The following is a 21,783-nucleotide window of genomic DNA, read 5'->3' as shown; positions in this document are numbered from 1 at the left end:
TAAAACGCTGTTTTTGGATATAAATATGAACTTGATAGAACTAAAAATGCATGCATTGTCTAACATAATGTCCTAGGAGTGTCATCTGATGGAGATTGTAAAAGGTTAGTGCATCATTTTAGCTGGTTTTATGGTTTTGGTGACCCTGTCTTTGACTTGACAAAACATTACACACAACTCTTGTAAATGTACTGTCCTAACATACTCTAAATTTATGCTTTCGCCGTAAAACCTTTTTGAAATCGTAAAACGTGGTTAGATTAAGGAGATGTTTATCTTTCAAATGGTGTAAAATAGTTGTATTTTTGAAAAATTTGAATTTTGACATTTATTTGGATTCAAATTTGCCGCTCTTGAAATGCACCTGCTGTTGATGGAGTGCACCACGGGTGGCACGCTAGCGTCCCACCTAGCCCATAGAGGTTTTAACTAACTCCAGCACATTTCTTGTTGTTTTAGCTAGCTGCAGCAGTAACATTAGTAATTCTTTGAGGTAAAAAATGTGTCTACATTGTCCATTTAAAAATGTTACAGAAGAGCAGTGGGAGAAAGCATTGTCATCCCCAGGACTTCTAGGTAACTAAGGCAGCTTTCAAAGGTTGTCACAGATGGTGAAATAATGTAACGTTAGCTAGTTATCTCACAAGTATGAGCTGGACTAATGTTAACATTAATTCGTTTTCTCTAATAAGTGGTCATGCTCAGCCAGATAATGAATGAAGAAGCTGTCAGGCTGCTGTAGTTTTGATGTTACTTTGAAATGTGAGGATTAATATGCTGTTATCCATGTTTGTACTTATAGATCTCTAACAGAGATGGTGTGGGTCATGCAAGGCTGTTCAAACCATCTTCAGAAAATGGAGGAGCGAATAGGGAGATGACGTGTTGCGCTTCAAAGTGGTAAAGGCTTTTTCAGCTACAGTCACCATCTGATTATGATAATGGTGCACTTTTGGTACCCCAATTGGTAACCCTCCATTAAAACTAACCCTAGCCCAAAATAATTCCTGCCCTCGTGTGCTCGGTTCATTATCCAGACCCTCGTACCAGACCAGTAGCCTGGTCCTAGACCTAAGTGCCATCTTGCTAGACAGCACGAATAGATCTGGGACCAGGCTGGGGTTTAATGTCACAACCTGTGTCCTGTTCATTTGGGCATACAACTGAAAATATTTGTAAAAGTTTTGGAACAGAAAATGAAAAAAGGGTGTTTCCAGGTAGTCTCTCCATGTTTGTTTTCTTCCTTTTGGTGTGCAATGAAAGAACACAACTTTTGTGTGGGCCTCTGGAGATCAATACTCTTTTCGAAAAGGAAACAGCAGTAAATTGTAATAAGTGTCCTGTTTAATTCACTTTCAGGGGGATGCTGACTGTTTACTTGAGATAAGTTCATTTGAAGGGAAATGTCAACCGGTCTTCCTTTTCTACTCTGTAAGCATTGTGCTGTATAACAGTATCATAATATTCTCATGTCATGATCTTACATCAATGAGAGTCAAGTTACAGACAGTGTCATTTTTCATGCATCGGAACAGTTTGACAGGTGTTATGACATGTCACTTACCCACTTAGGCTGTGTTAGGACACCTGTCATAAATCTGTCATAACCATGAGAAGTCTCCAAAAATGTCCTGATGTTTGTTAGTGACATTCTATTTTGACATTTGTGCACAGAGTAAATCTTTCATTTGGCTTTGTGGCCTGCCGTGCTGTTTCAGGGTGGTGCATTGGTGTCAATAGTAAGACGAGTCAATGGGCCTCTTCTACAAAAAAACAGTGTTGGAACTGGTGGATCAAGAGAAGAAACAAGAACTGGGCTCAAAAAATGTACCTGATGTAAGTGGTTCAGCAGTAAGGGGTCTGCAGTCTGGTATACTGATTTGCATTTTGCACCCACCACCAAACTTTCAAATAGTTTCCAATAACTTTTCTTAGTGGACTATCATCAAGCAAGAAAGAAGCTTCCATCCAGCCAGTCAAAATGACAACATAGAAATTGAAGGTGGGATGCTAGGATGCTGCTACATCGGTCTCCTTACTCTACGGACATATTTTAGTTTTGAGCTTTTCATGATATGAAATGGTTTGGGTATGTTTGAATGGACGGTAATTTGAGGAAGTATTTTCTGCGTGTAATTACTAACCTGTTCAACCTCTCGTATCGTCTGAGATCCATAAAGATTGGAAAGCTGCCGGGTCATCCCCCTCTTCAAAGGGGGAGACACTCTAGACCCAAACTGTTACAGACCTATGTCCATCCTGCCCTGCCTTTCTAAATTCTTTGAAAGCCAAGTTAACAAACAGATCACCGACCATTTAGAATCCCACCGTACCTTCTCCGCTATGCAATCTGGTTTCCGAACTGGTCGCACCTCGGCCACGATCAAGGTCCAAAACGATATCATAACCGCCATCGATAAAAGTGCCATCAGTCTTCATCGACCTGGCCAAGGTTTTCGACTCTGTCAATCACCGCATTCTTATCGGCAGACTCAACAGCCTTGGTTTCTCAAATGACTGCCTCGCCTTGTTCACTAACTACTTTTCAGATAGAGTTTAGTGTGTCAAATTGGAGGGCCTCTTGTCCAGACCTCTGGCAGTCTCTATGGGGGTGCCACAGGGTTCAAATTCTTGGGCCAACTCTTTTCTCTGTATACATCCATGATGTCGCTCTTGCTGCTGGTGATTCTCTGATCCACCTCTACGCAGACGACACCATTCTGTATACTTCTGGCCCTTCTTTGGACACTGTGTTCCTCCAGATGAGCTCGAATGCCATACAACACTCCTTCCGTGGCCTCCAACTACTCATAAATGCTAGTAAAACTAAATGCATGCATTTCAATTGATCGCTGCCCGCACCCGCCCGCCCGACTAGCATCACTACTGTGGACGGTTCTGACATAGAATATGTGGACAACTACAAATACCTGGGTGTCTGGTTAGACTGTAAACTCTCCTTCCAGACTCACATTAAGCATCTCCAATCCAAAATTAAATCTAGAATTGGCTTCCTATTTCGCAACAAAGCATCCTTCACTCATGCTGCTAAACATACCCTCGTAAAACTGACTAACCTACCGATCCTTGACTTTGGCGATGTCATTTACAAAATAGCCTCCAACACTCTACTCAGCAAATTAGATGTAGTCTATCACAGTGCCATCCATTTTGTCACCAAAGCCCCATATACTACCCACCACTGCGACCTGTAGGCTCTCGTTGGCTGGTCCTCGCTACATATTCGTCGCCAAACCCACTGGCTCCAGGTCATCTATAAGTCTTTGCTAGGTAAAGCCCCGCCTTATCTCAGCTCACTGGTCACCATAGCAGCACCCACTCGTAGCACACGCTCCAGCAGGTATATCTCACTGGTCACCCCCAAAGCCAATTTCTCCTTTGGCCGCCTTTCCTTCCAGTTCTCTGCTGCCAATGACTGGAACGAACTGCAAAAATCACTGAAGCTGGAGACTCATATCTCTCTCACTAGCTTAAAGCACCAGGTATCAGACCAGCTCACAGATCACTGCACCTGTACATAGCTCATCTGTAAATAGCCCATCCAATCTACCTCATCCCCATACTGTATTTATTTATTTATTTATCTTGCTCCTTTGCACCCCAGTATCTCTACTTGCACATTCATCTTCTGCACATATACCATTCCAGTGTTTAATTGCTATATTGTAATTACTTCGCCACCATGGCCTATTTATTGCCTTAACTCCCTTATCTTACCTCATTTGCACTCACTGTATATAGACGTTTTTTTTTTTTTTCTACTCTATTATTGACTGTATGTTTTGTTTATTCCATGTGTAACTCTGTGTTGTTGTATGTGTCGAACTGCTATGCTTTATCTTGGCCAGGTTGCAGTTGCAAATGATAACTTGTTCTGAACTAGCCTACCTGGTTAAATAAAGGTGAAATAAATAAAAAAATGAAATCCCCAAAGCCAACACCTTCTTTGGCCGCCTTTCCTTCCAGTTCTCTGCTGCCAATTACTGGAACGAATTGCAAAAATCACTGAAGTTGGAGACTTATATCTCCCTCACTAATTTTCAGCGTCAGCTGTCAGAGCAGCTTAACAATCGCTGCAGCTGTACACAGCCCATCTGTAAATAGCCCATCCAACCAACTACCTACCTCATGCCCATATTTTTTTTGTTTTTCTGCTCTTTTGCACACCAGTATTTCTACGTGCACATCCTCATCTGCACATATATCACTCCAGTGGAAATTGATAAATTCTAATTACTTCACCACTATTGGCCTATTTATTGCCTTACCTCCTTACTTCATTCACTCCTTCCAGTTCTCTGCTGCCAATGACTGGAACGAACTACAAAAATCTCTGAAACTGGAAACACATCTCCCTCACTAGCTTTAAGCACCAGCTGTCAGAGCAGCTCACAGATCACTGCACCTGTACATAGCCCATCTATAATTTAGCCCAAACAACTACCTCTTCCCCTACTGTATTTATTTTGCTCCTTTGCACCCCATTATTTCTATTTCTACTTTGCACTTTCTTCCACTACAAATCTACCATTCCAGTGTTTTACTTGCTATATTGTATTTACTTTGCCACCATGGCCTTTTTTGCCTTTACCTCCCTTATCTCACCTCATTTGCTCACATTGTATATAGACTTATTTTTCTACTGTATTATTGACTGTATGTTTGTTTTACTCCATGTGTAACTCTGTGTTGTTGTATGTGTCGAACTGCTTTGCTTTATCTTGGCCAGGTCGCAATTGTAAATAAGAACTTGTTCTCAACTTGCCTACCTGGTTAAATAAAGCTGAAATAAATAAAAAATAAAAAAATTTGCACACACTGTATACAGATTTTTCTATTGTGTTATTGACTGTACGTTTGTTTATCCCATGTGTAACTCTGTGTTGTTGTTTTTGTCGCACTGCTTTGCTTTATCTTGGCCAGGTCGCATTTGTAAATGAGAACTTGTTCTCAACTGGCCTACCTGGTTAAATCAAGGTGAAATAAAAAAATAATAATAATCAAACACATAGTGAGCCTACTATCAAACAACATTTTAAAAAAAATATATTGGTCACATACACATATTTAGCAATGATATTGCTGGTGTAGCGAAATGCTTGTGTTCCTAGCTCCGACAGTGCAGTAGTATCTAACAATTCACCACAACACAAATCTAAACGTAAAATAATCGAATTAATAAATATATAAATATTGGGGATGAGCAATGTTGGAGTGGCATTGACTAAAATATAGTAGAATACAGTATATACATACAGATAAGATCAAAGTTGTGTTTTCAACAATGGATATTGGCATGTTTGTTTGCATGGCCTACAGATTTTGAGGCACTGTTCATTTGGGGAATCAGTGCTTTCCCCTGTTCAACACGTCATGAGCTTTATGCATCCTGCTCTACACCTCTAAGAAATAAACACCTGAGGGCGCCAAATACTTAATACTGTGGGATATTTTTCATCTCCGCCAACAGAAACACTTTATAATTTCATCCTTATTATTTCAAAACAAAAACAAATGGATGAGGAATGGATGCATTTATCTAATCCATCCCATCATTGTGGATGTATACATGTTTTGTCATTTTTGTTCCTCATATGAAAACATTGTGGATGCCTGTCTGAAGACACCTACTGAAACTGCTGTACATGCCACAATTTGTTGTTTAACTTGCAGGTATTATATAGAATAGCCGTTCATATTTGAGATTAGCTGATGCATACAGTCCAATTATTATATTTAACGTACAGTCCAATCACAGGTGGCTGTGGCACCTTACTTGGGGAGGGGCTCATTGTAATGGCTGGAATGGAGTAAATGAACTGGTATCAAACACATGACACACATGGTTACCATGTGTTTGATACCATTCCATGGACTCCATTCCAGACATTATTATGAGCCGTCCTCCCTTCATCAGCCTCCTGTGAGTCCACTATATTTAAAAAGTAAGTGTAAATTAGGTGAGATCTTATTTTTTTGTATTTTCAATTAACCAACACTTTTAGAACAATTAAATATATTGTTATTTTCAAGTTTTATTGAAATTTCAATGTGATTAAGGTTAATGGACACTTTTAGAAGATAGTAGAGTAAAACTAAAACCTGTCCTCTACAGTTCTGAGCTTTTATTTTGAAGGCTGAAAACTGTAATGTCAATTTTATTATGCTGCCAGTAAAAACTTGAAACTTTTTCGTAGCAGGTTGTTTTATGATAATTTTCGCAGCAGTTTATGATAATGAATGTAGCAGGAACATTGCCTTTTCTCATTTGGTTATGTCCATCCTCCACCGGCTCTCCGTCTCCTCAAACCCATTGGTTGATAAAGCCAAAGGTCCCACCCCTCTGACCTTCTCCAATGGGTTTTGAAAAGGTGAAGAGGACGCCAGGACTATGCAATTGAGCTCTTCCTCATGACAAACATAAACTGTATGCAACCTATAGCAATGTACTAGTTTCCAGTGTCATCAAGTCCTCTTTAGACGGAGAAGCTCGTTTCAATTTTTTACGATACCAATTTGATCCACACGTGGAAACACGTTTCGGAAATGAGCAAGTTTGCCTTACTGTTTTGTTTTGCTTTCTCAACTTTGTCCTCGTTCACAGCGCTGAAGAGGAACGACGAGCCTATCATCGGTGAACTTCTGCATCACATGACTAAGAAACTACAGCGTTACATCACGTATTTATTTATTATAAATTGTTCCCTATATCATTAACACTGCCTAATAGATGAGTATGTGAGTTTAGAACGTTGCATAACTAGTTCGACTTCTTCAAAGTCCGATCTGATATCAAAAACATCAACCATATAGCTACAATTAGTCCTCAGCTTTACTGAAAAGACGTTAACTTTATTAAACTCATTGTACCTCACTTTCTAAACTGTATCTGCGATTTCCTAAGGTGTTTTGGCGCAGGAGGTATACTCGCCTCGACCACAGAATGCGTCTTATATAGCCGCATCGTATGTCAAGTTCCTGGAGTCTGCTGGAGCAAGAGTCGTCCCTGTGATGTAAGCTTCATGCAGATTAATAATGTACTATAGTTGAGCACTTAACAGCTTTTCAAATATTGTTCTGAATATCTCATAACATTTGACTGAATATTAGATAAGCCTAATGTTAATTTCCTAACTACTTTATTATGAACCTCTGACAAACTTTAATGTGATTTCTACAGGATAAATAAGACACTGGAAGAGTACAAAACACTGTTCAACTCCATTAATGGGTAGGGATCAACTATGCTATTTGCTGTACAAGACCCACTGTTGTGGTGTTTTTGTAATCTTTATCCCGCTCTTTCTTTTTTTTAAATGAACTACATATTTCCCCCCTGTAGAATACTCTACCCTGGTGGTGGTGTTAGCATCCTCACATCTGGGTATGCAAACACTGCTAGAATCTTTTATGAGCTTGCCATAGAGGTATGACATGTTCCTTTTGATACTTGCACATATTGTGGAGCTTCATTTTACCTTACCAAATATGTGGGGGGAAAAACCTGTTCTTAATCCTTTTTTGTTGTTGACTTTTTAGGCCAACTCAAGGGGTGACTATTTCCCTGTATGGGGCACATGTCTTGGATTTGAGGAATTGACGTACCTGACCAGTGGAAAGATGCTTCTGTCCCACACCAACACCAGTGGTGTGGCATTGCCACTGGTGTTTACTAACAGTATGTTTTATATGTACTTGCGTGTATCACCATGTTGTCATACAGACATAAGAGAAAAGCATCACTCAACAGATTTGACCAGAATTACATTTCCCAAATAATCTCAAATGGAACCGGTTCACTTATCCAAATGCTGCAAGAATGCACACAGTCTCACCGAAACAATAATCTGCAACTTGAAGTAATGTGAAATTCTTACACTTTCAGGATCAAGAGGGAGTAGGATGTTCAAGGGCTTCCCATCAGAGCTCCTGGATGCCCTGGCCTCTGAGCCAATCACTGAAAACTCCCATAAATGGAGTCTCACTTTGGCGGTATGTGCATTGTGTCTGTGTACAATCACAAAGTGATAGGCTTTTATGTTTCCTCTAGCATTAATTGTGAACTATTCGTGCAACATTGCAATCCAGATTTATAACAGCAATGCAGACCTTAGGAAGTTCTACAAAGTCCTGACCACAAGCAGTGATGGGAAAAATGAGTTTGTGTCAACTATGGAAGGTAAAGCACATTGTTCTAACTTAGCAAACAGTAGTATATATACAATAACTTAAACATGTACTTGCATAAGATCATTTTCATTGATGGGTTCATTGTTTTCTCTGTAGCATATGGTTTCCCCATCTATGGAACCCAGTGGCACCCTGAAAAGAATGCATTTGAATGGACAAAGCCGTACATTCCACACTCTCCATTGGCTGTAAAGGTTACTTTCTTCATGGCCGATTTCTTTGTCAATGAAGGTAGTTATCATAGTAATGTGTTGCAACATGACACTGAATCTATTGTGTTTGTCTCTATGTAGCTTGATGTTATTGTAACATGGAGAGTTCTTGAATTGGCTGAACCATGAAGGGTGTGGTCAAGATCGAACTCCACCTGTTACAATATGTTTCAACCACTAATCTATGCCACTGCTTTTTTCATTAACAGCTAGAAAAAACGTTCACAAATTTGAGGATGAGGAGGTGGAGAAGAGGGCACTGATATATAACTACAATCCTGTGTACACTGGAATCAAGTCAGCCTTTGAACAAATATATTACTTTTGAAATGAGTGTCTTTTTGATATTTTAAGTAGAAATTGTGGACAAATATTGAATTTTAAAAGCCTGTTATATGAACTATTGATTTTTTTATATTAATAAAGACTTGCTAAAGTGCCAAACATGCCCTCTGTGCAGCCTCTGTGACTTCTAGGAAGATTTTAACCCACTTAACCCCAACATTTCTCCAAGTTCACGATCATTGTAAAGCCCTAGTTATTTTATTGCTCGAGTCATTTCTGAAGATTATTTATTTAATGTTATTAGTGATTTAAGGTTAAAAAAAACTCCCACATTTTCAGGTCAACTCTGTTACTTGAACTGAACTGATTTTTTTTCCCGAGACATTGCGTATCTCATTGTAAAAGCAGGTGAGCTGGTTCTACTGTTTTAACCCATGTTCTGGTGTTTGGTGGTGAAAAACTGAGCGGGTTGAGCATAACACGTCAACCCTGTTACCCATAGATGGTCAGGCTGGAAAGGTTATAAATGTTTTGTGAAGTTTGAATTCAATTGCCCCTCCCTGTTGTACACAACAAGCTTCCATTCCCCCTGTCACAAAGGAATTTATGTCTGATTTAAGATGAGGTCGTCAACCCTGTTACTTTATTTGGCACTATAGTTTTTTATTTAACCTCTTGCGATGGGGAAATTTGTTTCATTAAGTTGAACATGTGCTCTTAATGACAATGTTAAAATAAGTGAAATAAAATAAATCATACTACTCAAAAGGAACCTAATTGGTGGAACGACCCAAATTGTTTTTAATGGTACTGATATAAACCTACAATCCTGTTCACTGGAATCAAGTCTGCCTTTGAACAATATTACTTTTGATGGAGTATTGTTTTTTTGTATGTAATTTAACATTTTTATTTCAATAATTGTATTGGTATTTTTGCGGCAACACTTAATGTACATTTCTGTAAATTAAAAGCTTAATGTTTGATTTGTATATTTTGGATAAAGGTTTTACAAAGAAAGTAGGCTAACTGAGAACAATAAAGTTGTTCGTATGACTATGGATGTCTGTTTTGAACAAACCTAAAACAATCATTCTTATATTATCCAACAAAACAGTTGGTTGATTTGTGTAGCTTGAGGATGAAATGTTTTTCTATGAAACACAATTCAAAGCGGAGAGAAAGTTCATTGCAATAAGAACCAAAATAGATAAACTACAAAGAGTACGACGATAAAATACTTTTAATTCTAATATTTACCCCCATGCCACAGTTGTCTCGTGTACTATTTTGGATCACTTGACAAAATTCCATCTTCACGTTCAATCGCCAGTGTCAGAAAGTTCACCAGAGATGCTGATGATAACAAAGTCCACTTTAAACTCAACCCAAGGACAGAAACAGGAGAACAAAAATAAATTTCAAATGTAACTTTCAAAATGCATTTATGCACAAATAACACTCAGATATTAAGAGACTAAAATGACATTTGAGTAACATTTACACATCAAGCTGACGAGACTGGGATCTCAATCACGATACTACTGTAAATGTAATGCCAGTATGGAACATTCAAGATGTCAAAAATACTATTTGGAAATGGAGCTATCGAAGATCGCATTGAGTTGTAAATAACTTGGTAACATGCATAGACAAAGTAAAAGGAATGAGCATTCAGATAAAATGACAAATTAAAAATGCAGACTCATGCCTCAAGAATTCACATTTTTAGAATTCCTTTGTATTTCATAGTGTAAAGATTGTGATAATGATTCTAAGCTATTAATTACCTTATATACAAATGTACTACTACTACTACTTTTGGCCATACAACACCACCAATTTTAAAGTGGCACCTCAAACCCACTCATGGGTTTGAATTGTAATACTGAGAGGGGTTTGGAATGCCACAACATTTTCTAAAACATAACCATTTTATGTGGTCGTTAGCCAGACAAACAATTTCATTACCATTTGAACATCTGTAAAATAATGTAAGGATACATGCAACTACTACTGTTTACAACCATTTTGGAAATTGGTTATATTTGGAACTAGAGAAGACCATTTCTTACTTGACTCTTAATATAATGCCATACGTACTCTATGACAACATTACAAAGTGTTCAGAGTGAAGCTTTAACCATCAGTAGTTGGTGCCATGGTCAACAGAACATTTCTTTACAATGATCCATGTTGTATTTTGTTTTCACAAAAGGAGTCCATAAAAAGGACCGCTTGCTCCCAAAGTAAGGCACAGTGACTCAAATATATTATGCTTCGAATTTCAAATGACTGGAGGAGAACGATTTGCAACAAAACCAAGAAAGTGAATCAAGAACAAAACAAAACTGATTCGGTTCACATCCTTTTCATGACATGGAAAAATGTAGACTACACCATTTAAATACATACTTGAGGCTACAAGAAGATTCCAAGATAAACTTGAACACTGTAAAAACAAAGTATCGATGTCCAAAGAAGGGAACGTTTAATGTGCTACTTGACAAAGGAACAGACACAAGCACAGTCAGACATGAAAAGGTCTCTTCACGATTTTCAAAATAGGAGCATTCCCTTCTCCACAGACACCCACACCCCAGACACTGGGCTGGAGCCAGTTTGACCCGTCAGATACCATGTGGAGTCTGTATCTTCGACCACAAGTTTGTGCTATTAAGTCTCCCCTCCTCACTGACTGGTAAAGTTTGTGCTATAGAGTCTTCCCTCCTCACTGACTGGTAAAGTTTGTGCTATAGAGTCTTCCCTCTCTTCACTGACTGGTAAAGTTTGTGTGTGGATTTTGATGTTCCTTCCCTCTCACCAGTCGTTTGGAATCCAAGGAGCTTGTTCTTTTAAACATAAAATGACCAGAGAATGCCTATTCCTGGCACGACCGCCTTTTCAACACGTTCCAGATATGACATCAGCTAGTGGTCCTTCATCGTAATGTATTCATTGTGTCGATGCCAAAGAAATGTCTGCCGATAGTCTCTTGTGGAGTCGTGCTGAATCAAAAGGTGAGGAAGAGGAGGAGATAAGCAAGCGTCTGCAACGCGGCAGTCTCAGGGTTGATCTGCAACGCGGCAGTCTCAGGGTTGATCTGCAACGCGGCAGTCTCAGGGTTGATCTGCAACGCGGCAGTCTCAGGGTTGATCTGCAACGCGGCAGTCTCAGGGTTGATCATGCTGAAACGCAGGGGAAACCCAGAAGGTGAAATTGGAAAAAAAGGACTAAAGAGGGTTGAAACCAAGAGAAGGTTGCATATCATGTGGATTGTGGAAACCAGGTATGGGGGCTGGCATTGTGCTTAGGCATAGACTGGAGCTCTGGTTTGGGGTGTTGGTTTTGTCTGGGCTAACCCTCTTCCTCAATCTCCTCCTCCAGTCTCTCCTCGAACACCTTGTCCGGTAGCCGGAAACACTCCTCGAAGAAGTTGACCAGCGACTGGCTGAGGTGCTGCTGCGTGGCCTCGCTGTGGATGAAATGGCCCTCGTCTGGGTAGATCTGAGGGGGAACACAACACACTGGTCACCACACATCCATTCATATTGCTCTGGATGTACATGCAGCTTCATATAGACGCTATAATAAACATGTTATTATTAACATCATCATCATCATCTAAGCCCCTTCAAAGTACACTATATATACAAAGGTATGTGGACACCCCTTCAAATGAAATGGATTTGGCCATTTCAGTCACACCCGTTGCTGACAGGTGTATACTATCGAGCACACAGCCATGCAATCTCCATTGACAAATATTGGCAGTAGAATGGCCTTACTGAAGAGCTCAGTGATGTTCAACGTGGCACCGTCATAGGATGCCACTGTTCCAACAAGTCAGTTCGTCAAATTTCTGCCCTGATAGAGCTGCCCCAGTAAACTCTAAGTGCTGTTATTGTGAAGTGGAAACATCTAAGAGCAACAACGGCTCAGCCGCAAAGTGGTAGGCCACACAAGCTCACAGAACGGGACCGCCTAGTGCTTAAGCGTGTAAAAATTGTCTGTCCCTGGTTGCAACATTCACTACTGAGTTCCAAACTGCCTGTGGAAGCAATGTCAGCCCAAAAACTATTCGTCGGGGGCTTCATAAAATGGGTTTCCATGGCTGTGCAGCCACACACAAGCCTAAGATCACCATGCATAATGCCAAGCGTCGGTTGGAGTGGTGTAAAGCTTTCTGCCATTTGACTATGGAGTAGTGGAAACGCTTTCTCTGGAGTGATGAATCACACTTCATCTGGCAGTCGGACAGACACATCTGGGTTTAGCGGATGCCAGGAGGACGCTACCTTCCACAATGCATAGTGCCAACTGTAAAGTTTGGTGGAGGAGGCATAATGGTCTGGGGCTGTTTTTCATGGTTTGGGCTAGGCCCCTTAGTTCCAGTGAGGTAAATCATAATGCTATAGCATACAATGACATTCTAGACGATTCTGTGCTTCCAACTTTGTGGCAACAGTTTGGGGAAGGCCCTTTCCTGTTTCAGCATGACAATGCCCCTGTGCACAAAGCAAGGTCCATACACAAATGGTTTGTCAAGATTGGGGTGGAAGACCTTGACTGGCCTGCACAGTGCCCTGACCTCAACCCTACTGAACACCTTTGAGATGAATTCGAAGGCCGACTGTGAGCCAGGCCTAATCGCCCAACATCAGTGCCCGACCTCAATGGATGAATGGAAGCAAGTCCCCGCAACAATGTTCCAACATCTAGTGGAAAGCCTTCCCAGAAGAGTGGAGGCTGTAATAGCAGCAAAGGGGGGACCAACTCCATATTAATGCCCATGATTTTGGAATGAAATGTTTGACGAGCAGGTGTCCACATACTGAATTACTGATGAGCCTACTCAGTCAACACACAGTAGAGCATATAAGGGGACCTATGAGGCAGCGATGACCTAAACGCTGACTTCTAAATGCTCCATGTCTTAATGGGATTAGTTGACCCTGTTAAAGCAAGCCTCGTAAAAGGGGAGTATAATCTCATTAAGTGAGATGGGGGGGGGGGGGGGGTCATTGTGAGGTGTAATCCATCAGCTGGTGTGGGATTACACAACACCTTGGTTTAGCTCTAGCCCAAAATATGCCCCCAGAGAAATAGAATGCCTAGAAAGGCCAAATCACTGGGATGCATTTTGGATTAGCAAATGAGCAATATATCTGCTTCACATGACACATTGGCGTGTCTGTTCCAGTTAAATTGGTGCACCTTATTGATGGTAGCCATTCTATATATCCCATTTCTACGTGTCATTCTGGGAAGTACCTCTCACCTGTAGAGTGTAGTTTGCCTTTTCATTGATCAGCTGGGAGATGAATTTAGCTGTGTGCTGGAAATGGACTTTTTCTGGTGAGAGAAAAGGAGACCAACACATACCATCTTATTGTTAAAAACACAAAGCATTTTGTTAGGCTAGAAAGGTTTTCAAGGATCTCATACCATCTGCTGTTGGATGAACAATCAGAAACTTCTTGTCTAGGAACTGTGATGCCCTGTGTGCTAGATTTGCCATCTGTGGAGAAATTACATAGATATATTTTATGATACACAGTACTACACTGATGTTATATTACAAGCCAATAGAAAAAACACAGCTCATACATGAAGTCCAAGTGAAGGCTGAATGAAGAAGGCATACCGCATATGCTCTTGGGTCAGGCTTGGGCATTCCCAGGTATCTCTCTGAAAAAGCTGATGCTGGAAGAGAGGTTGTCAAAAGGAATCAATTCATTAGATCCTATCAAGGGACGTAGTGGTTTCAAATAAGTTGGGGAAACACTAGTGCTAATAACCCTCATTTAGCATGATATACCTCATTTATACACACACACACAAACCTCTTGTTATACCTCAATACACAGCAGAAAATACTACAGATGATGTCATGTGCAGCTGTAGTTTACTTTAAAACTCCTTAACGATGAGTATTCATTCTTGTCAGGTGAGCTCTCAAACACATCCATCTTTTCAGATAGAAACCATAGTCTGAGATGAACAGAGTCATAAACCCCCACACCTGCTTCTGCTGTCATTCACACTTCCCTCCCAAGTATCACTGCTCTCTCTCTCACATAGGCACATCTGTCTGGCACTGTAGTGTTGGCGTGGGAGGGGTGTCTGCACCATCATGTTGATAAGAAGCATTTACACACACACACACACACACACCTTACCGTATAGGTCAAAGTCCGTGATGGGTGAGAGGGCTGCACCACATTTCACCGGGGAATCCTCGGCGCTGAGTAACAGGCTGGTCACGTAGCCTCCATAAACCTGAGACAGACAGACAGACAGACAGACAGACAGACAGACAGACAGACAGACAGACAGACAGACAGACAGACAGACAGACAGACAGCAGAAATCCTATATCAACACAAGGCTTCTCTAACTGCTGCCTACAGACAGATACCCATTTCAAGCTCAGTTTAAAGATTGAGTTTGGAGACCCAAGAGCAGTAGATCATTAGCCTGGTCACAGATCTGTTTGTGCTGTCTTGCCAACTCCTATGGTCATTGTCATGCTATTCAACACATTGAGCACAAACAGATCTGGGACCAGGCTAGTTGACAATGCCCCTGATAATGAATAATATGAAATATCCCATGTCCATTACTGCAAGTTGCAGCTTCCTCCATAATGTATGTTTCCTATTATGAATGATTAGTTCCGAATAATTTTGGGCCTTCTGGACTCTCTAATACATCAGCAGCCAGTAGGAGGACTTGGCCAGAGGCAACAGAATTAAGCTTATCTTCATGAACATTCTCTCAGAGGTGTCAGAATCTATTAAAACTATATCTATTTGGTCCAAAGGTAAATGTTGAGCTCGCAGCACACATCTGATCTGTCTTTTTCCTATTTATTTTCAACACACAATTCCAGCAATGCAGTACATAAGAAAAACACAGGGTAGGCATAAACACTGTAGCTGTCATTGATAGCTTGCACTTCAGTTGAAGAGTGTAGCTAGCAATCTTAATATGACACTCAATATGTTGATTTAACGAGCAAAGATTCAAGAGCCTCCCTAGTGATTTCAATACTTAAAACAAGGGTGGTTAGTTAGCACATCAGAGTTGGCAGATAGATACTGAACAATACAAGGGGTTCAAGGGAACATTATCCAATTCAGATGTAACTACATGCAACCAATTAACCTCATAATTATCAGGAGAAAACGTCTCTTACTTTGCCGAAAGCTCCGATCCTGGTCTTGTCAACATAGGGCTCTTTAGATATTATACTGAAATGCAAGAAATTAGATTTGGATTACTTCATCTCAGAATGAAGACTTCCTGATCCTGAGTACCCCTTCCAAGTGTTCCTGCTCAGTTATTTTGCTAGCTGTCCATGTCATAGCTCGTTAGCACCCGGCTGTAATATAGAAAGGAGAAAATCCTGATTTGGCGAGGTACAGGCCGGTGGAACATAACAATAATTTAGCCCAACACTTTATAGCCTCACCTGCCTAAACGTTAGTTACCTAAGAGTGTGTGAATAAATTATTTTTCCTTTCTACATGTCAAATCACTACATGTATCCAGACCTCTGCCGATTGGCTGCTCTTCAGTTCATATGACAGTGTTAGGGCAGTCTGTCTTGTGACAGAGAAGTCCAAGGCCTCACACTTCTCATCATGGATTTAACAATGGTGGAAACTCCCTCCAGCAATTATTACACCAATGCTTTTAAATCCATGACTGCAAGCGCACCACTTAGGAGAAGGGTGGAGAATCAGGCCACAGTTGAAGGTACCTACCTGAGGGCCTCCAGCTGGTCCCTCTCCTCGAACACGCCCAGCTTCCTCTGGACGCGGTGCAGCAGGTTGGTCCCCTGGAAGCCGCTGCCCCGCCCGTCGAAGCGTACCACCATGGCCCCGAAGCTGCTCACCAGCACCGTGGCCCAGTCCATTTGGAACAGCTCTGATACCATCTGACCACCGGGGGTGCCGTCACTGGTGACGAGGGAAGGCAGCATGTTTAGTTCTTATTAACCCATCATTCTCACTCACTCACTCACTCTCTCTCCCTAAAATAAATAAGTACACATGCACACACACACACCTCTCACAATCCCTTTTAAACTGGAGGTGTTTCCTCATACAGCAAATATAGAGAAAAGGACACATTGTCTTTATAGTAGTGCCACTTCATCCAGAGGTGAGCCAGGGTGAAAAGACTAGAGACAGGGACTGAAGAATCTAGTCTAGTGTGTGTTTCACCAACCTGCAGGCAAGGGCATGGAGTGAGATGGTGTGATAGTGGAGGAAAGGAGAGGAGGGTTAATTAAAGGGGGAATGGAGACCTTTTCATTGGCAGCGTAATTACTGGTAGTGCGAAGGAGAGAGAGTTGCCACATCTCTGCCTGAGATGAATAGCCCTGATTAAAGCACTGAGTCGGAGGGTGATTATCTCTCCTGATGAGGCAACTTGTCCATGGCACAGAGGAGGTGAAGACCTCTGTGTCAACAACTGATGAGAAACTGTGGAGATGGATAGCTATATGTTTTATACTAGAGCAGTTGTGTGTGTGTGTGTGTGTGTGTGTGTGTGTGTGTGTGTGTGTGTGTGTGTGTGTGTGTGTGTGTGTGTGTGTGTACTCACACGAGGAGGAGCAGAGGATAGTGAGATGAGTCCACAAAGCTGGCAGGTTTGAGGATCTGCATCGTTAGTGCTACACAACAACAAGAGAAAGTGATCAGTATGTCACGCCCTGATCTGTTTCACCTGTCCTTTTGCTTGTCTCCACCCCCCTCCAGGTGTCGCCCATCTTCCCCATTATCCCTTGTGTATTTATACCTGTGTTTTCTGTCTGTCGCCAGTCCGTCTTGTTTGTTCAAGCCTACCAGCGTTTTGTCTCAGCTTCTGCTTTTCCCTAGTTTCTCTTTTTCTCATCCTCCTGTTTTTTTTACCTTTGCCTGTCCTGACCGCCTGTCCACTGCCTATCTATGAGCCTGCCTGCCATCCTGTACCTTGACCTCTGCTCTGGAATATTAAACCCTGCCTGCCTTGACCTGTCGTTTTCCTGCCCTGTGGTTACAATAAACATTGTTACTTCACACAGTCTGCACTTGGGTCTCATCTTGATTCCTGATAGTATGTGTAATGATATGATTATACTGCCACTACACAATTCTCATTTGTTCATCAGCTTCATTATCTGTTCATCTGAACAAAACAGACTTTAAAAGACAGCTCTGCTGTTGAAATCTCCCTGAGCGTTAGAGTGGAACATAACCTACTGTAATCCTCCATGGTGATCTCCTTGTATTCCACGTGGGGCATCTGCATGGAGTCCAGCCTAATCCTCAGATTCTCATTGGTCTCCAGGTCAAACACCTCTGCAGTGACAAACATCATGGCCTTAGTCTATGGCGGAGGTTGCTATGGCTACCATGCTCTAAGGGCACGTACTGTAGGTGTTCAAAGGGTGTTGTGGAAGAATGTTGGTCTGGAAGTTGTGATGAAGCCATGCTTACAACAAGAGACATAACAGAAGAGGACAGAGGGAAATGACCAGAATGCAGAAACATCCCTCCCTCCCTCCCTGCACTGACACACCGTGATAAAGACAGAACAGCAATGTAGGCTGTAAATATCAATGAAGACTTCAGAATGGCTGGCTACAGAGAGACGAGCCTTAAAGAGGCTTATCTTGGCATGCTGAGACTGAGATTGGACTAGTAACAAAATGAGTGGGTGTTTTGGCCGGGGAGAGAGTTCTCTCCTGACTGTCTGACTGGTTGTAAGAGGTATTTGTCTTTGACCTTGTGTGTGTGTGTGTGTGTTCGCTGCAGAGTACACAACACAGAAAATGCATCCAGGTTGTTATTCCCCCCCACAACAGCACATACATTTCAGAATACATTTAAAGGCTCCAGTTAGAAAGCAGAGTTCCTGCCAAAAGTACCTTTAGTTTTCTCCCTTGGCCTCTAAACTTAAATATATGCAGTAAAATATGACTGCAGAGTAGGCTATCTAGTCCCCTTTGTACACATAGTTGTGGCTATTTTTCCAAGTGTACATGCTGTTACCAGCAGTAAACAAACACAGTATAGTCTTTCTTTACAGTGGGAAGGTCATGTTGTTATGAGGACATCCATCCAGCTAGGTAATGTAATCAGTATGGCTGCCAACACACTGGGCAAAGACTGTAAACAGTGACTCAGCAGAAAGCAGAGGTGGCCTTGCTGTGCTGTCAAAGTCTTGGTATGCTGTGCCTGTTTGATGAGGTCACACGGCTGTGGGTGGTCATTTTGTGAATCAGGAATGGAGGGGAGGGCATTAATTCTGTGGTCTGTAAACGCTCTGTAAACACAGAGATAGATACGGTTGTTTACTTTCTACAGTGTTAATAAAGAACTGTATTTCCGGGGTGATGTTTATTCATGGAGAGGAGTGGATGTCCTACAGGTGTGTTTGAGTGTCCCCCCCCCCATGGTGTCTCTCTAATTATGGGTGTCCACTACACAACTTTCAAAATCCTAACAGAGCCTCTCACATTAAACGACCGTCTTTCATTTGTATTTTTGTCTAGTCAACGCAGTGGTGTGCACACTAAATGATGTGGCAAAGACGGGGGTCACACACTACAAGATTCTTCACTTGGTCGTGAGGATTCTCCATACCGCCACGTTCTCTTGCCAAAACAATGATGTGATTAGATTGTTAACATACCGTAGCTAGAACGAGCTGTGGCTCAAAGCTGCCTCATAAGTTTTCAGACAGACATTCACACTTGCCATACAGAGTTAAAATATCTAGCCAACATTTTTAATTGAATAATATTGCTGGTGAACTTTAGAGCTGTAACGATTTGACACTTTTGGGCTTTGGTTAAAGACAAATACAAATGCATACCAGTGGTAGTCATGGCTCCTGCTCGAGAGTCTACACATTCTGGGTGATGCGAAACAACGTCATCTCACTGGCTTCTTCTCTGGCCAGCTCTCATTGGCTATTTCTGATCATCGTTCTCAAAACTTGGTGTTGTACATCTCGCACTACAAGAGCATCGCAGATTCTGTGCCGATAAAATCAAATATGTTTGAAAATATCGGGACATTTCGGACAGCTAAAAAACGGGATCGGTAGCCCTCAGATTGCGTTTCTTACCCGCTCATCTCTCCAATCTCAAAAAACTTGACTGGGACAGCTAAATCAGGGCTAAAATTGTGTAGTGTACACCCCGCTTAGCAAGTATCATCTGCTTCCTGACAGTTACGTGGCAAGTCAGAAATCAGATCTCAGTATAATGGATCTAGTGTATGTGTTTGTGTGTGTATGTGTGTGTGTGTGTGTGTGTGTGTGTGTGTGTGTATGTGTGTGTGTGTGTGTGTGCCGGATATTAACAATAGAGGAAAGAAAGAGGAATATCATGCAGTGTGTGTATGTGTGGTGGGTGTATGTTTGGTGTGTGTTTGAGAGATAAACAGGGTGTGAATGATTTCATCTGATGACCATTTTTTTATTTGAAAGAACCCAAACAGAATCCTAACTAGAATACTCACTCTGTCTGTCCTGTGTGCTGTACACTGCTACAAACGGGACATCAGGGCCTGGAGAAAGACCAAAACAAAAACAAAGATGACAACAACAAGACATCAGCATCAGGCATTTCTCTTGCATTGAAACCAAGATACATGTCCATTAGTTTGTGGTGGCACTGCTCTGTCTCATCTCTGTCTGGGTTTATGAGTACATTCTGTGGCTCCTTCTTATGTACAAATGACTGAATGGTTCAAAATGTATCCCCACTGTCCACAGCTCTAGGAAAAGCGAGAGAACGGGAAAGGGTTATTTAATTTTCCATTTCTATCTAGACTTGCAAAAAGACTTGCTAAAAAATCAGAATCTAATCATTTGAACTCAATACCAAGGCGCCTTGACGATAGAAGACTAAGACACAATATAGTCCAGCCTCAAAGTTTATTTTTTCTTTCAAAACCCCAAACCCATGGTTTAATCCATTGGATAAGTTCAGACATAACATCAAAACATAATTGATTAAAGTCTGAAAGCCTGACATTATCTGCTTGCAGAGAACAGACTCAAGCCTCTACAAATAATGTTTTACTTCACGTTTTTCAACAAGCACAAAATATGCAGTCCAGACCTCCTTGTTGTCATTAGTTTATTCAATTAATTGAACACAACCCAAATAATTTATGCAGTGTTCAGGAGCTGGCTTCCAAACAAACAAGCCCCTGTAGAAACACTCTTCTAAAACACAGCGGTGCACTAGGAAGGGACACATAATAAAATGATAGATGCACTTAGCAAATTGTGAACATTCTAGAAACAAACATTTGCGGCTCCGAGTCTGCAAAGTAGGCCAGGCAATCTCTCACAGAGCTGTAATCATATCACAATCCCGTCAAATAAATGAAAGTGGGCAAGAGGCAGTAGGGGAGCGAGGGATTAAAAGTGAATGAGGTAGAGACAGGTTCAGTAAACACGGCTGTCCTGTGTGGTTCCAGGGAGTTCACTGAGAGGATGACAATCTTTGGGATGCTGCTATTGGACCCGTAGCCACATGTTGAAATAATGCAGGAGTTCTGGTAGAGGCATTGTAGAGGTTTAAATACACTGCACAAATGATTAATTTTGTGACCAAATATCATCCGTCACCAACACATGCATTGAATTCATTGTGTTGTTATTAGGGCGTCTCACAGAAAGAAGTGAGAGGCCAAAGGTTCACTTGGGGAGAGACAGACAAACCAACCGGTGTCTCCTACCTTTGCAGCTGAGGAGGAAGAGGCTCATGTTGTGGCTGAAGGAGCCTTTGACGTAGCCACAGCTTTCGTAGAAGTCACAGGAGAGACAGCGTCTATTGAAGGGGCCCACCGTGTCCGCACTACAAACACAACAAGAGGACACTCAGCCAATCACATTTTTTGGGGGGTCATTTAGCAGACGCTCTTATCCAGAGCAACTTACAGGAGCAATTATGGTTAAGTGCCTTGCTCAAGGGCACATGGACAGATTTTTCACCTAGTCAGCTTGGGATTCGAACCAGTGACCCTTCGGTTACTGGCCCAATGCACTTAACCACTGGGCT

At 41.5% G+C, this 21,783-nt stretch overlaps 2 protein-coding genes across 3 annotated transcripts in view; one reads left to right on the top strand and one right to left on the bottom strand.

Annotated features, from left to right (window-relative positions):
• The first annotated feature begins 6,378 nt into the window (after nucleotides 1-6,378).
• On the top strand, nucleotides 6,379-8,871 carry LOC106590426 (gamma-glutamyl hydrolase). Its single transcript, XM_014181446.3, has 9 exons — nucleotides 6,379-6,655; nucleotides 6,926-7,034; nucleotides 7,202-7,252; nucleotides 7,364-7,448; nucleotides 7,561-7,699; nucleotides 7,907-8,013; nucleotides 8,110-8,200; nucleotides 8,308-8,442; nucleotides 8,633-8,871. The coding sequence occupies exons 1-9, from the start codon at nucleotides 6,568-6,570 to the stop codon at nucleotides 8,749-8,751; spliced, it is 924 nt and encodes a 307-aa protein (XP_014036921.1). The 5' UTR covers nucleotides 6,379-6,567; the 3' UTR covers nucleotides 8,752-8,871.
• A 1,265-nt stretch (nucleotides 8,872-10,136) lies between these two features.
• Nucleotides 10,137-21,783, bottom strand: part of LOC106590427 (A-type potassium channel modulatory protein DPP6) — a 293,267-nt gene continuing 281,620 nt past the window's right edge. For both annotated transcript variants that reach the window (XM_014181451.3, XM_014181452.3), the window contains exons 16-26: nucleotides 21,461-21,579; nucleotides 20,231-20,278; nucleotides 17,963-18,061; nucleotides 17,325-17,394; nucleotides 16,481-16,675; nucleotides 15,910-15,964; nucleotides 14,891-14,990; nucleotides 14,356-14,414; nucleotides 14,157-14,229; nucleotides 13,990-14,063; nucleotides 10,137-12,215 (exon numbers count right to left, since the gene is read on the bottom strand). In XM_014181451.3, the coding sequence (XP_014036926.2) occupies nucleotides 12,066-12,215; nucleotides 13,990-14,063; nucleotides 14,157-14,229; nucleotides 14,356-14,414; nucleotides 14,891-14,990; nucleotides 15,910-15,964; nucleotides 16,481-16,675; nucleotides 17,325-17,394; nucleotides 17,963-18,061; nucleotides 20,231-20,278; nucleotides 21,461-21,579 (1,042 nt within the window). In that variant the 3' untranslated portion in view covers nucleotides 10,137-12,065. The remainder of the gene's footprint in view (nucleotides 12,216-13,989; nucleotides 14,064-14,156; nucleotides 14,230-14,355; nucleotides 14,415-14,890; nucleotides 14,991-15,909; nucleotides 15,965-16,480; nucleotides 16,676-17,324; nucleotides 17,395-17,962; nucleotides 18,062-20,230; nucleotides 20,279-21,460; nucleotides 21,580-21,783) is intronic.

This window comes from Salmo salar, chromosome 29, assembly GCF_965601325.2.
Source record: "Salmo salar chromosome 29, fSalSal1, whole genome shotgun sequence".
NCBI lineage: Eukaryota > Metazoa > Chordata > Actinopteri > Salmoniformes > Salmonidae > Salmo > Salmo salar.
Note: the sequence above shows the minus strand (reverse complement) of the source record. Positions and strands in the feature narration are given on the sequence as shown.

Coding starts and splice junctions, on each gene's coding strand:
- LOC106590426 (XM_014181446.3), top strand. CDS start 6,568: ATGAGCAAGTTTGCCTTACTGTTTTGTTTTGCTTTCTCAACTTTGTCC. Junction 7,035..7,201: donor GCAAGAGTCGTCCCTGTGAT/GTAAGCTTCATG, acceptor TGATTTCTACAG/GATAAATAAGACACTGGAAG. Junction 7,449..7,560: donor TTTATGAGCTTGCCATAGAG/GTATGACATGTT, acceptor TTGACTTTTTAG/GCCAACTCAAGGGGTGACTA.